General features: G+C 45.7%; 1 protein-coding gene across 3 annotated transcripts in view; it reads right to left on the reverse strand.

Annotated features, from left to right (window-relative positions):
- Positions 1 to 13,646, reverse strand: part of RCOR3 (REST corepressor 3) — a 328,175-nt gene that overhangs the window by 41,384 nt on the left and 273,145 nt on the right. For all 3 annotated transcript variants that reach the window (XM_069233951.1, XM_069233952.1, XM_069233950.1), the window contains one exon: positions 620 to 677. In XM_069233951.1, coding sequence (XP_069090052.1) covers positions 620 to 677 — 58 coding nt within the window. The remainder of the gene's footprint in view (positions 1 to 619; positions 678 to 13,646) is intronic.

Raw genomic sequence — 13,646 nt, forward strand, 5'->3', positions numbered from 1 at the left:
AGGGGTATATAAATGAGATAGAAAATAAACCAATAACATCAAAGGCCCACTTTAAGTATGATGGAAGCACTGGGCACTGCCCAAAGACAGCTAAAAGTGACATCTAAACGGTGAACCATGAATTCAGTTTGCATGGTCATGCAAAGAAAAGCTGACTAGTTTTCTGTCCATATCTTGCCTCTTCTTCTAACGGACATGTCACAAAAGGTGCAAGTATTCTGTAGTATTATTTGCCTTTCTCGCACTGTCACGAAAAAAATAATTTCTTATATTGACTATACTAATTATGTTTTTTTTTGTGGTGCAGCTATTGAACTGTAAACTGGCCCATTTTGACAAAGGACCTACAACCTTTGCCAGAAAAACAAAACAAAAAAACTGTCTGAACTTTAAAAAACAAAACAAAAAACTTTCAAATAGGGACTATGATTACTAAGTGATGTTGTGGAGTATGGGCAGTTAGCAATACATTTGACATCGGAAATGAGTACTTTAGATCCCAGAGTACTGACATGGAAGATTTATTCTGCTATACCCATACAATACACATTAGTACAGATGTTCAAAGGAGAGCTAAAATACTTCAAATGTAATTAGGTAATCAAGTACTTTAACATACCTTGTACAGCAAGCAGCTGCTCTTCCGTGGTCCAACGTGCATTGATTTTCTGATTAGACTAAAACATTAATAACACTGAATATTAAAAGTCTGTATAAGAAGAAAAGGTCAATATATTTGTCCTTAAAATTCAGACAGAGACAATATTTATCTACATTACAGGGAGTGCAGAATTATTAGGCAAATGAGTATTTTGACCACATCATCCTCTTTATGCATGTTGTCTTACTCCAAGCTGTATAGGCTCGAAAGCCTACTACCAATTAAGCATATTAGGTGATGTGCATCTCTGTAATGAGAAGGGGTGTGGTCTAATGACATCAACACCCTATATCAGGTGTGCATAATTATTAGGCAACTTCCTTTCCTTTGGCCAAATGGGTCAAAAGAAGGACTTGACAGGCTCAGAAAAGTCAAAAATAGTGAGATATCTTGCAGAGGGATGCAGCACTCTTAAAATTGCAAAGCTTCTAAAGCGTGATCATCGAACAATCAAGCGTTTCATTCAAAATAGTCAACAGGGTCGCAAGAAGCGTGTGGAAAAACCAAGGCGCAAAATAACTGCCCATGAACTGAGAAAAGTCAAGCGTGCAGCTGCCACGATGCCACTTGCCACCAGTTTGGCCATATTTCAGAGCTGCAACATCACTGGAGTGCCCAAAAGCACAAGGTGTGCAATACTCAGAGACATGGCCAAGGTAAGAAAGGCTGAAAGACGACCACCACTGAACAAGACACACAAGCTGAAACGTCAAGACTGGGCCAAGAAATATCTCAAGACTGATTTTTCTAAGGTTTTATGGACTGATGAAATGAGAGTGAGTCTTGATGGGCCAGATGGATGGGCCCGTGGCTGGATTGGTAAAGGGCAGAGAGCTCCAGTCCGACTCAGACGCCAGCAAGGTGGAGGTGGAGTACTGGTTTGGGCTGGTATCATCAAAGATGAGCTTGTGGGGCCTTTTCGGGTTGAGGATGGAGTCAAGCTCAACTCCCAGTCCTACTGCCAGTTCCTGGAAGACACCTTCTTCAAGCAGTGGTACAGGAAGAAGTCTGCATCCTTCAAGAAAAACATGATTTTCATGCAGGACAATGCTCCATCACACGCGTCCAAGTACTCCACAGCGTGGCTGGCAAGAAAGGGTATAAAAGAAGGAAATCTAATGACATGGCCTCCTTGTTCACCTGATCTGAACCCCATTGAGAACCTGTGGTCCATCATCAAATGTGAGATTTACAAGGAGGGAAAACAGTACACCTCTCTGAACAGTGTCTGGGAGGCTGTGGTTGCTGCTGCACGCAATGTTGATGGTGAACAGATCAAAACACTGACAGAATCCATGGATGGCAGGCTTTTGAGTGTCCTTGCAAAGAAAGGTGGCTATATTGGTCACTGATTTTTTTTTGTTTTGTTTTTGAATGTCAGAAATGTATATTTGTGAATGTTGAGATGTTATATTGGTTTCACTGGTAATAATAAATAATTGAAATGGGTATATATTTTTTTTTGTTGAGTTGCCTAATAATTATGCACAGTAATAGTCACCTGCACACACAGATATCCCCCTAACATAGCTAAAACTAAAAACAAACTAAAAACTACTTCCAAAAATATTCAGCTTTGATATTAATGAGTTTTTTGGGTTCATTGAGAACATGGTTGTTGTTCAATAATAAAATTAATCCTCAAAAATACAACTTGCCTAATAATTCTGCACTCCCTGTATAATAATGTACAAGCATGGTATCAGAAAGGTATCAGAAGCTGCAGTTCAAGCTAAGGTTCATTAGTATTGCACACAGATAATAACGTGTGGTTTAATAGCATGTCGTAAAAAATCAGAACATCATTTATGAATTGGCAAATATTTAAATGGTTATAAATATCACAGAATGGAGAAAAAAAAAAAACTTAATTTGAAAAACATGAACAAAAAAAGGGAGTCTGTATTTTTCATATTGCGTTCCCCACAACTCTTACTAAACGTTTATTAAAGTACGTAGATTGGTTCACAATAAAGCGACTAAAACAAAGGCCCTTCATAGGTAAAAGTGATGATGGGTGCAATAAATCACAGACACAATAAAAACACACAAATCACAATAAAATCACAGACATAGCTTCAATTTCCTGGAGGTCTGTTGCCTTTGTCCGCCTTACCTTCTGACCTTCATTACAATGATTAGTTATTATCCCTAACCTATTGCCAGTTAGCATTCTTTTCAGTCTATTCTTTCCATCAGTGTACAGTACGGTATTGAGGAAGTACTTATTCATTTTACTAGGCATTGAAGGGCTTTGCAGATGGATCTGTAAGGAGTGTCTAAATGACGCAGAACAGTACGTGCTACCTTTCGCTACTCACATGAAAAGGTTACTTTTCTTAGGTAGCAATCTTCCTGGTGTACACTCTGTCTACCAGCAGATTACTCAACTGGAGACTAGCTTTCTCATCTGTTGACTATCCCAAGGTGCTAGACTGGATCTTGACACTTTCAGTAACTCTCCTCCCCTGGTAGGGGGTGCTGACTTCAGCTTGATGCTAAAGGGGCAGCAGCGATATCAGTTCTTTATCAATTTTTTCCATGCCTTTAAAAGGCAGAGATGAGAAAATATCAGACAATTGTGATGTAGTGCAACAATCCTCTACTGAACCACCTTGCCGTTTTTGCTGCCTACATGCCCTACAAAGAGCTGGTCATCAGACCCGATATTCTTTGTGCAGTCAATATAGTAACTGCCAGCCCATAGGGGGAACCAGCCAGTGTAACCTCTCCCCTCCTCCTTTGTAGGATAGGGCTGCTGAGGGTAAAAGGTGATGGACTGCCTCCGGTGGAAAGCGGTTCTTAGTTTATCTATGCTGGAAGAAGCTCGTGAGAGGCAGGGGCTCGCTCAGAGCCTGTAACTGACTGACGCACCTTGCCTCAACAGAATGATGGCCATAAGGAAAACCGATTTTAAAGTTAACACAAATAACTCTGAATAGGTTCCAAAGGAGCACCAAGCAGAAAAGTCCGAACAAGGTTTAATATCTTCTGGGGGACCCCAAAGAGTGTCTGTGGATCTGTGTATCAATTCCTTCACAAACCTGATTATGATAGGGGATTTGTAAAAGCATGGCTGGTTGAAAGGCAGAGAAATGCCAACAAGACAGCAATATATCCCTTGACAGTACCCAAAGCACAACCTTGCTGAGAGCGGTTCCAGCAGTAATGTCAAAAACGCTTTGAAGACAACTGACAATTTGAAATTACTGCACATGGGTAATACATAAAAGTCAAAGCTGCAATTCCCCTGGCACCAAGGTACAAACATGAGTAATGCATCTCTCCAACTCAAATACTATATTTAAATATGTATTGAGAATTCAACAGTTTGTCTCCAAAAATCAGCTTATGAGTTCTGAAAATACACTAATTTTCATCCTGGTTATATTTTTTAATTTTGGTATACATATAATAATTCAACCTAGCAAAAGGTTCCATATTAGTAGGCTAAGCTGCACATAGGAAAGCTGCTCACAGGTAGCTGGCGAGCTACCTGCAGCTATCAGAGTTCAGAGTTATAGAGTGAGGCATCCCAGCTGTCCCTAAGCACTTATGCAAAGTGGTCTCCAAAATGATCCAGGAGACTAGGGACCACCAAACTTGCCATTTACCACAGTGTATGCGTGTACCTGGCAAGTAGACATGTTGCACTCATTGACCATAAGGCCAAGCTACAGACCGAAAAGATTTTTTTGCCACCTGCCTTCCAGTTTTTGGATTCCTTTTCTGTTGGGGTCATAGCAAAAGCACCCTGATCGTGCTTCATGCAGCACTAAGGGCCTGTTTTAGGTCTTGGCAGAGGGAATACTCTGTCACAAACGTGACAGATATCCTGTCAGGTGTATTATGTTCCCCGTAGGAGATAATAGGATCGTAATACAGTGGACGGAATATCCGTCATATCTGTGACAGAGTATTTCCCTCAGCCAAGACCTAAATCAGACCCTAAGTCTGATTTAGGTCTATGACCTAATCAGAGTATGACGGGGTTCTCTGGCGCAGGCCTGTATCCCTTAGCAATCAATCTACTGACTGCAGGGGTTAGGGTGCCTTTAATTTTTTTAAGGCTGAGTGGGATGGAGAAGGGCTTTATTGAATGCAACAAGAACTCTGATGATGCAGAGGCCGGTTAAAGTGCTCTGTCAAAATATCCACCCTGGCTTCTGCTGTGGTCAAGGGGAGTTCCAAGAAGTCCACTGCTTTGCTGAACAAAGCATGACATTCTGCCACATCTGGGACAGCAGGACATGTCTGGCATTCCACTCTGGTCTCCAGTGAGGAGTCCAGCCCTCTGGCATTTTGTAGGGCCAGAAAACAAAGCGCTGCCCGCAGAAGGTGGGGGGCATCAACTTTGCTACCTCACTACTACGAACATCATGTTTTATGGGGCTTTGCATTTGAATTGGATCTGGGTAAGACCCGAATAACTCATCCACAGTTTGCCAGTAGCATTGGTGTGGCAGTGGCTCAAGCTGGGAAAGCACCTGGTGCCTGGCTACTAGATTTGGAAGGTTCCTGTGGAGGGGCCAGAGGTGGCGTCTTTGTCAGGGCTGATGGTGCTGGAACCAATGGGTGAGAATCAGCAAAGGGCCTAACGTAGGAAAGAATCTGGCTGGCACAGGAGGCATCCCTTGAGGGGGAGATCGCAGGTCATATGATGCAGAGGGTCGACCCACCAGTAGGAACCTATAGGAAAGGGCCTCTTTTTGACATGGTCACCCCCACATTTTGCCTGGTATATGATGCAATTTTCAATGAAAGTACACTGGGTTCCTGCTATGCAAGTCCCCAGTGCCAGATCCCCCAATTGGCAATACCATCGACACCCCTGCAAGTCCCTAGTAAACAGTATCCAGGTACCTAGGGTATGGGTACCAAAGAGGGTCCCGAAGGGCTGCTGCATGTATTGTGCCACCCTCAGGGACCCCTCACCTAACTCATGCAGGTTGTCACTGCATGCTGTGTGTCTTGGTGCAGCTAAAAGTGAAAACACAACATGACACACAGCTTGTGCTCCGTGCCCCCTAACAAGGCATGCAATATATGTAAGTCACCCCTACATCAGGCCATCCATCCCTCAGGCAGGGTGCATTATATTACATGTGTGGATATATCTGCAAGAGATGATATGCTCCTGCTATGTCTTTGTCGATTCTTAGACATAGTAAGCGATCACTAGTGCTAGACACTGTTCAATATGAGTTCACAAGCTACGGTATGGCTTTACTAACAATAGGGATGTTTGGTATATAACATCTCATATTAGGACACCCTCACTGATTCCAGTGATGGATTTATTAATACATGCACCCACAACCTACCAACTCTTAGTGAGGACAATGAATGGTCAAAACCCATATAGCCACCTCAGAGAGTTCTGCCCCCCTGAGGTGAGAGCCAATGGTCTTGAGGGCTCAGAGCAAAGGCCTGCTCTGGGCAGAGGTGTGACCTCCTCTCCAACGCAGGTTAGACATTTCAGGGTGGGGAGCTTCAAAGACCTTGGTGCCTTTGAAATGTGACCCACGACTCTCCAAATGGTAGAGAAGGCCAGCCTCCAGTTCCTGACCCTACATTTGGCGGCAGGGCTGGCAGGAAAATTAAGTAAATTAGGCTATATGCCCACTTCATGCCAGTCCTACCCTTAGGGTGGACGAGCTGAAGTGGACACAACTTTTTAAATTCCTCCATCTTGTATGGAAGGAACAAGGCCAATAGGGTTAAGGCTAGGCCACTTCCCAAAGGAAGTGGTCATAGAAAGGGTGTAGTCACCCTAAAGGTGAGAAGCCCATTAGCTACCACCTGGCACTCCCTGTACCACCTGAAATTCGGTATTTAGGTGGCACCACTGAACCCTAGAATCAGATTCCAGTGGACCTAAGAAAAGCCAGACAACACCGGTCGCCCCGGCAGAGAAGAAAACAAGTTACTTACCTGTAACTACAGTTATCCAGTATTGGTATCTTTCATAAATTCACATGCTTGAATCATCCCCGTGGTAGAAGTCGGAGTCCCACGGTACATAAAATAGCAACAATTAACCTTTTTTTTTTTTTTGCCATAGGCTATAATGGAGACAGCAATTGCTCATATAGCCTATCCATGTCCTTTTGTGAAAGGACCCAAACCTGCCTGCTGTCCAATCAGGCACCAGCACCCTCTAGAACCTTCTCCAGAGAAGCTCCCTTCCTCAGATTTTCCAGCACGAGAGTGAAAAAATTATAACCTGAGAGGAAATGTGAGCATCAAAGGGGAGGTTGGTGGGTCGCATGTGAATTTATGAAAGATACCAATACTGGATAACTGTAGTTACAGGTAAGTAACTTGTTTTCTTATCCAGTATTGGATCTTTCATAAATTCACATGCTTGAATCTGAATAGTCAGCAGTATTGTTGATAAACATTATATCCAACGTGGATGGAGGGTGCGAGCATGAAGACCCTCTATCTCCAATATAAATAGTTAACTCATACATTTTTCATCGTGAGCTTCGAAGGAATATAGATACTTCTAAGTACATGTACACATATACTGAAATTCATGTTGTAAACGGCGATATACACACACACACACACATATATATATATATATATATACACACATACATACATACATATTACATATTCATATAGAAGTATAATAGAAATCACGGTTATTTGCATCTCAAACCATTTGTATATAACTAAGGAAAGGTCTCAACTTAATGAAAGAGATGGCGTAGAACAGCTTATCCTACTAGAGAGTCGGCTCTTTGTGATGACTTCAAACAATAGTGCTGCGTAAAGGAGTGCGTAGTTTTCCATGTCGCAGCTTGGCATATTTTATCAAGGGCAATACCTTGAAACAAAGCAGCCGATGTGGAGACTGCTCTCGTGGAGTGGGTTCTCGGGCGCCTAGTCAGCTGTCTTCCTGCCTTGGTGTGACAGAATTGGATTGTCGAGGAAATCCATTGGGCTATAGTGGCCTTGGTTACTCCTGTTCCCTGTCGTCCAAGAGAATAAGATACTAGGAGTTGGTCTGATTTTCTGATTTGTTTGGTACTTTGAAGATAAAACTTGAGGCATCGTTTGATGTCCAAAGAGTGTAGAGTTTTCTCTGCGATCGTGGTAGGATTTGGAAAAAAGGTTCGTAGAATAACGGGTTCATTGAGATGGAACGAAGATGGCACCTTGGGAATGTATTTGGGGTTGGTTCTGAGGATAACAAAGTCTTCAGAGAAAACTAAAAAGGGTTCTTTAGTAGTGAACGCCTGTATATCACTGACTCTCCTGGTAGAGGTGAGAGTGAGCAATGTTGCCACTTTCCAAGTGATGTACTAGAGCTCCGCCCTATGAATGGGCTCGAAAGGAGCTTTCATGAGCTGGGAAAGGACAATATTAAGGTGCCACTCTGGCGGAGCTAACCGCACCGGGGGAAAAGTGCGGAAAAGCCCTTTCATAAACTGCTTAATGACTCTGGATGAGCCGATGGATGGCATCTCAGCCGATCGTCTGTATGAGGCTATAGCTGCTAGGTGAATCTTGACTGATGCATGGCAAAGACCAGCCTTGGAGAGAGAGAGCAGGTAAGAAAGAATTTGCTCAGGGTAAATTTGAAATGGGTGAAAATTGTTCTGAGAGCACCAAACACAAAATCTCTTCCACTTGAGTTTGTACGTCTTATTTGTGCTCTCTGCTCGTGCCCTAGATAATATAAGTCTACATTCCTGATCGATGTTCATATCGTGAAACTCTCTGTACTCAGGAGTCAAGCATGCAATTGTAGTGAAGTTGGGTCGGGATGTAGGATGAGACCCTGATTCTTCGTTAGAAGATTGTGGTTGCAAGGAAGGCGGACTGGATTGGCCACGGACCGGAGTAGGAGCTCCGTGTACCAGTACTGTCTGGGCCATTTGGGGGCTATAAGAATGATCCTGCAGCATTCGGCCTTCATTTTCCTGAGGAGCCTGGGAATCAGTGGGATGGGGGGGGGAAAGCGTGTGCAAAGATCCCGGACCATCTCATCAAAAGAGCATTTCCCCACGACCCCGGGAGTGGGTATCGACTGGCGTAAAACTGGCATTTGGCGTTAAGGTTGGTGGCAAACAAGTCTAGGATCGGCCGACCCCATCGTTTGAAGATGCAGTCGAGTATGTTCTGGTTGAGTTCCCACTCGTGGCAGTTGTCGTCCGTCCTGCTGAGAGAGTCCGCTAGAGCGCTGTTGACCCCAGGCAGGTGCTCCACCCTGAGGCGGACGTTGTTCAGTGTGAGCCAGTTCCAAAGAGACTGAGCTTCTCTTGAGAGGGAGCGGGATCTTGTTCCTCCCTGCTTGTTGATGTAAAACATACTTGTTGTGTTGTCCGTTCTGACAAACACTGATGTTCATGCGATGCGTGGCAGAAAAGCCTTGAGCGTGAGATGGATCGCCTTCAGCTCTAACAGGTTTATGTGCATTTCTTTTTGGAGCTTGGACCATCTGCCTTGAATGCGCATGTCCTGCAAGTGGCCTCCCCATCCTTCCAAGGAGGCGTCTGTGGTGATGACAAAGTCTGTTATCGGTGCTAGAAAAGTAAGACCTTGGGAGAGGTGGTTGGTGTGAGACCACCATTTCAACGCCTGCCGAATTTTTGGTGTGATAGTTATCAAGTCGTCGAAGGACCCTTGCGACTCGGTCCATTGAAGTTGCAGTTCTTCTTGCAGCGGCCTCATTTTGAGTCTTGCTAGCCGTACTAGGACTATGGCTGAGGAAATCATGCCCAGGAGCGACTTGAACAGTCGTACTGAAACAAACTCTTTTGTGAAGATTCTGACAGCCAAGTGGGTTAGCTTCTGCTGCCTTGCTAGAGTGAGAAATGCCTTGTTTTGGATAGTGTCTAATTCTGCTCCCAGGAAAACTCTTCTGCATGAGGGAAGCACAACTGACTTCTGTAGATTCACTGTTCGACCCAAACTGTGGAATAGTTTTAAGCAGGCGTTTGTCGCTTTGGAAGCTAGTAGAGATGACAGAGCTTTTATAAGCCAGTCGTCCAGGTATGGGAACACCTGGAAACCCTTGCTTCGGAGGAAACCTGCGACTGGGGCAAGGCATTTCGAGAAGATTCTTGGAGCTGATCTGAGACCAAATGGTAGGACTTTGAACTGATAATGGGCACCGGCTACTGTAAAGCGGAGATATTTGTGATGTTTTCGGTGTATTGGTATGTGGAAGTAGGCGTCCTGGAGATCTAGAGTTGTCATAAAATCTCCAGGATTGAGGAGGTGCAGGCTATCCGATAGTGTGATCATCCGGAAAGATTGCTTCCGAAGGAACTTGTTGAGTTTCCTGAGGTCTAGTATAGGACGCTGTAGGAAGTTGGCTCTGTATGCACTATTTCAAAGTAAGGAATAGTATGCACAGAGTCCAAGGGTTCACCTTAGAGGTAAGATAGTGGCAAAAAGAGATAATTCTAATGCTCTATTTTGTGGTAGTGTGGTCGAGCAGTAGGCTTATCAGAGGAGTAGTGTTAAGCATTTGTTGTACACACACAAGCAATAAATGAGGAACACACACTCAGAGACAATTCCAGGCCAATAGGTTTTTGTATAGAAAAATATATTTTCTTAGTTTATTTTAAGAACCACAGGTTCAAGATTTACAAATAATGCTTTAAATGAAAGGTACTTCACTTAGGAACTTTGAATTAGCAAAATAGCATATACAGTTTTCACATAAATGACATATAGCTATTTTAAAACTAGACACTTAGTGCAATTTTCAACAGTTCCTGGGGGAGGTAAGTGTTTGTTAGTTTTTGCATGTAAGTAAACCACCTACAAGGTTCAAGTTTGGGTCCAAGGTAGCCCACCGTTGGGGGTTCAGAGCAACCCCAAAGTTACCACACCAGCAGCTCAGGGCCGGTCAGGTGCAGAGGTCAAAGTGGTGCCCAAAACGCATAGGCTTCAATAGAGAAGGGGGTGCCCCGGTTCCAGTCTGCTAGCAGGTAAGTACCTGCGTCTTCGGAGGGCAGACCAGGGGGGTTTTGTAGGGCACCGGGGGGACACAAGTCCACACAGAAAGTACACCCTCAGCAGCACGGGGCAGCCGGGTGCAGTGTGCAAACAAGCGTCAGGTTCGCAATAGGATTCAATGGGAGACCAAGGGGTCTCTTCAGCGATGCAGGCAGGCAAGGGGGTGGGGGGGCTCCTCGGGGTAGCCACCACCTGGGCAAGGGAGAGGGCCATCTGGGGGTCGCTCCTGCACTGGAGGTCGGATCCTTCAGGTTCTGGGGGCTGCGGATGCAGAGTCTTTACCAGGCGTCGGGTCTTTGAAGCAGGCAGTCGCGGTCAGGGGGACCCTCGGGATTCCCTCTGCAGGCGTCGCTGTTGGTGCTCAGGGGGGCAACTCTGGCTACTCATGGTCTCGTAGTCGCCGGGGAGTCCTCCCTGTGGTGTTTGTTCTCCACAAGTCGAGCCGGGGGCGTCGGGTGCAGAGTGCAAAGTCTCACGCTTCCGGCGGGAAACACGTGTTGTTTCAAAGTTGCTTCTTTGTTGCAAAGTTGCAGTCTTTGGTGAACAGAGCCGCTGTCCTCAGGAGTTCTTGGTCCTTCTAGATGCAGGGTAGTCCTCTGAGGCTTCAGAGGTTGCTGGACCCTGGGAACGCGTCGCTGGAGCAGTGTCTTTAGAAGTGGGGAGACAGGCCAGTAGAGCTGGGGCCAAAGCAGTTTGTGTCTCCGTCTTCTCTGCAGGTTTTCAGTTCAGCAGTCCTCTTCTTCTTGGGTTGCAGGAATCTAATTTCCTAGGTTGTGGGGAGCCCCTAAATACTGAATTTAGGGGTGTGTTTAGGTTTGGGAGGGCAGTAGCCAATGGCTACTGTCCTTGAGGGTGGCTACACCCTCTTTGTGCCTCCTCCATGAGGGGAGGAGGGCACATCCCTATTCCTATTGGGGGAATCCTCCAAAATCAAGATGGAGGATTTCTAAAAGTCAGTCACCTCAGCTCAGGACACCTTAGGGGTTGTCCTGACTGGCCAGTGACTCCTCCTTGTTTTTCTCATTATCTCTCCTGGACTTGCCACCAAAAGTGGGGGCTGTGTCCAGGGGGTGGGCATCTCCACTAGCTGGAGTGCCCTGGGGCATTGTAACACGAAGTCTGAGCCTTTGAGGCTCACTGCTAGGTGTTACAGTTCCTGCAGGGGGGAGGTGGGAAGCACCTCCACCCAGAGCAGGCTTTTGTTTCTGTCCTCAGAGAGCACAAAGGCCCTCACCACATGGGGTCAGAAACTCGTCTCTCAGCAGCAGGCTGGCACAGACCAGTCAGTCCTGCACTGAACAATTGGGTAAAATACAGGGGGCATCTCTAAGATGCCCTCTGTGTGCATTTTTTAATAAATCCAACACTGGCATCAGTGTGGGTTTATTATTCTGAGAAGTTTGATACCAAACTTCCCAATATTCAGTGTAGCCATTATGGAGCTGTGGAGTTCATTTTTGACAGACTCCCAGACCATATACTCTTATGGCTACCCTGCACTTACAATGTCTAAGGTTTTGCTTAGACACTGTAGGGGCATAGGTGCATGAGCCTGTGGTATACTGCACCCTGCCTTAGGGCTGTAAGGCCTGCTAGAGGGGTGACTTACTTATGCCACAGGCAGTGTGAGGTTGGCATGGCACCCTGAGGGGAGTGCCATGTCGACTTAGTCATTTTCTCCCCACCAGCACACACAAGCTGGCAAGCAGGTTGTCTGTGCTGAGTGAGGGGTCCCTAGGGTGGCATAAGACATGCTGCAGCCCTTAGAGACCTTCCCTGGCATCAGGGGCTTGGTACCAGGGGTACCAGCTACAAGGGACTTACCTGGGTGCCAGGGTTGTGCCAATTGTGGAGACAATGGTACATTTTAGGTGAAAGAACACTGGTGCTGGGGCCTGGTTAGCAGGGTCCCAGCACACTTCTCAGTCAAGTCAGCATCAGTATCAGGCAAAAAGTGGGGGGTAATTGCAACAGGGAGCCATTTCTTTACAGAAGCCACTCCACTGACTTCTTCCTTATGAGGAAAAAACGTTAGTAGAATCCGAGACCTCGTTGTTGTTCTGGAACTGCCTCTATAGCTCCTTTGGCAAGCAGGCTGAATACCTCCCCTTGAAGCAGACGAAGATGGAGAGATCTGCCTGATGTTGGTGGATGATGTGGTGGCTTTTGTATGAATTCCAGGGTATGACCTCTTGTCACTATATCCAGCACCCATCTGTCTGATGTTATTTTCTTCCACTCTTGGATGTAGTTGGAAATATTTGCTCCTATTTGCTGATGGTGTGGGCATTGGGGGAGCATAGCCGGTGCCTGTAGAAGATCATTGTTTTCTGGGTTGATCTCTGGATTGTGAACCCTGTCTTCATTTACCTCCTTGTCTGGCATAGGAAGCAGTAGATGACTGCCTGTACTGTTGGTGGTAGGAAGGCCTATATTGGGATTGCTGGTATTGCCTGTGGAAGGAACCTCGAAATGAGGTGAAACCTCTTGCTCTAGCACCCCGAAAGGGCTGTTTGCGATACTGCAGGGTACCCAGGGACTTGGCAGTGTCCGTGTCAGTCTTGATGGCTTGGAGTGCGTCATCTACATGTTTGCCAAATAGAGATTCGCCATCGTAAGGCATTTCTAGGATCCGGGACTGCACTTCCAGCCTGAAAGATGTGGCTTTGAGCCAACCTTGGCGGCGTAAGACCGCGGCACCTGCTAGTTGACGAAAACCAGTAGAGGCTATATCAAGAGCGCAGTCGATTATTTCTTCCGATGTACGCTCACCCTCTTGGAGGATCTTCCGTGCCTCTGCTTGCTTACTTTCAGGGATGAGGTCCAAGAAAGGTTGCATGTCCGACCACATTTGGCGGTCATAACTGTTATATCTTGTGACATGTGAAATGACAATCTATTCTATGTACTTTTATTTTCATTGTACTGCTCCTGACAAGCTATGGAATGTAGAATGTAACCGGAGGGAGGATTCCATGAGGGGGAGACTGAGGACAGT

The sequence above is a fragment of the Pleurodeles waltl genome, chromosome 5 (genome assembly GCF_031143425.1).
Source record: "Pleurodeles waltl isolate 20211129_DDA chromosome 5, aPleWal1.hap1.20221129, whole genome shotgun sequence".
NCBI lineage: Eukaryota > Metazoa > Chordata > Amphibia > Caudata > Salamandridae > Pleurodeles > Pleurodeles waltl.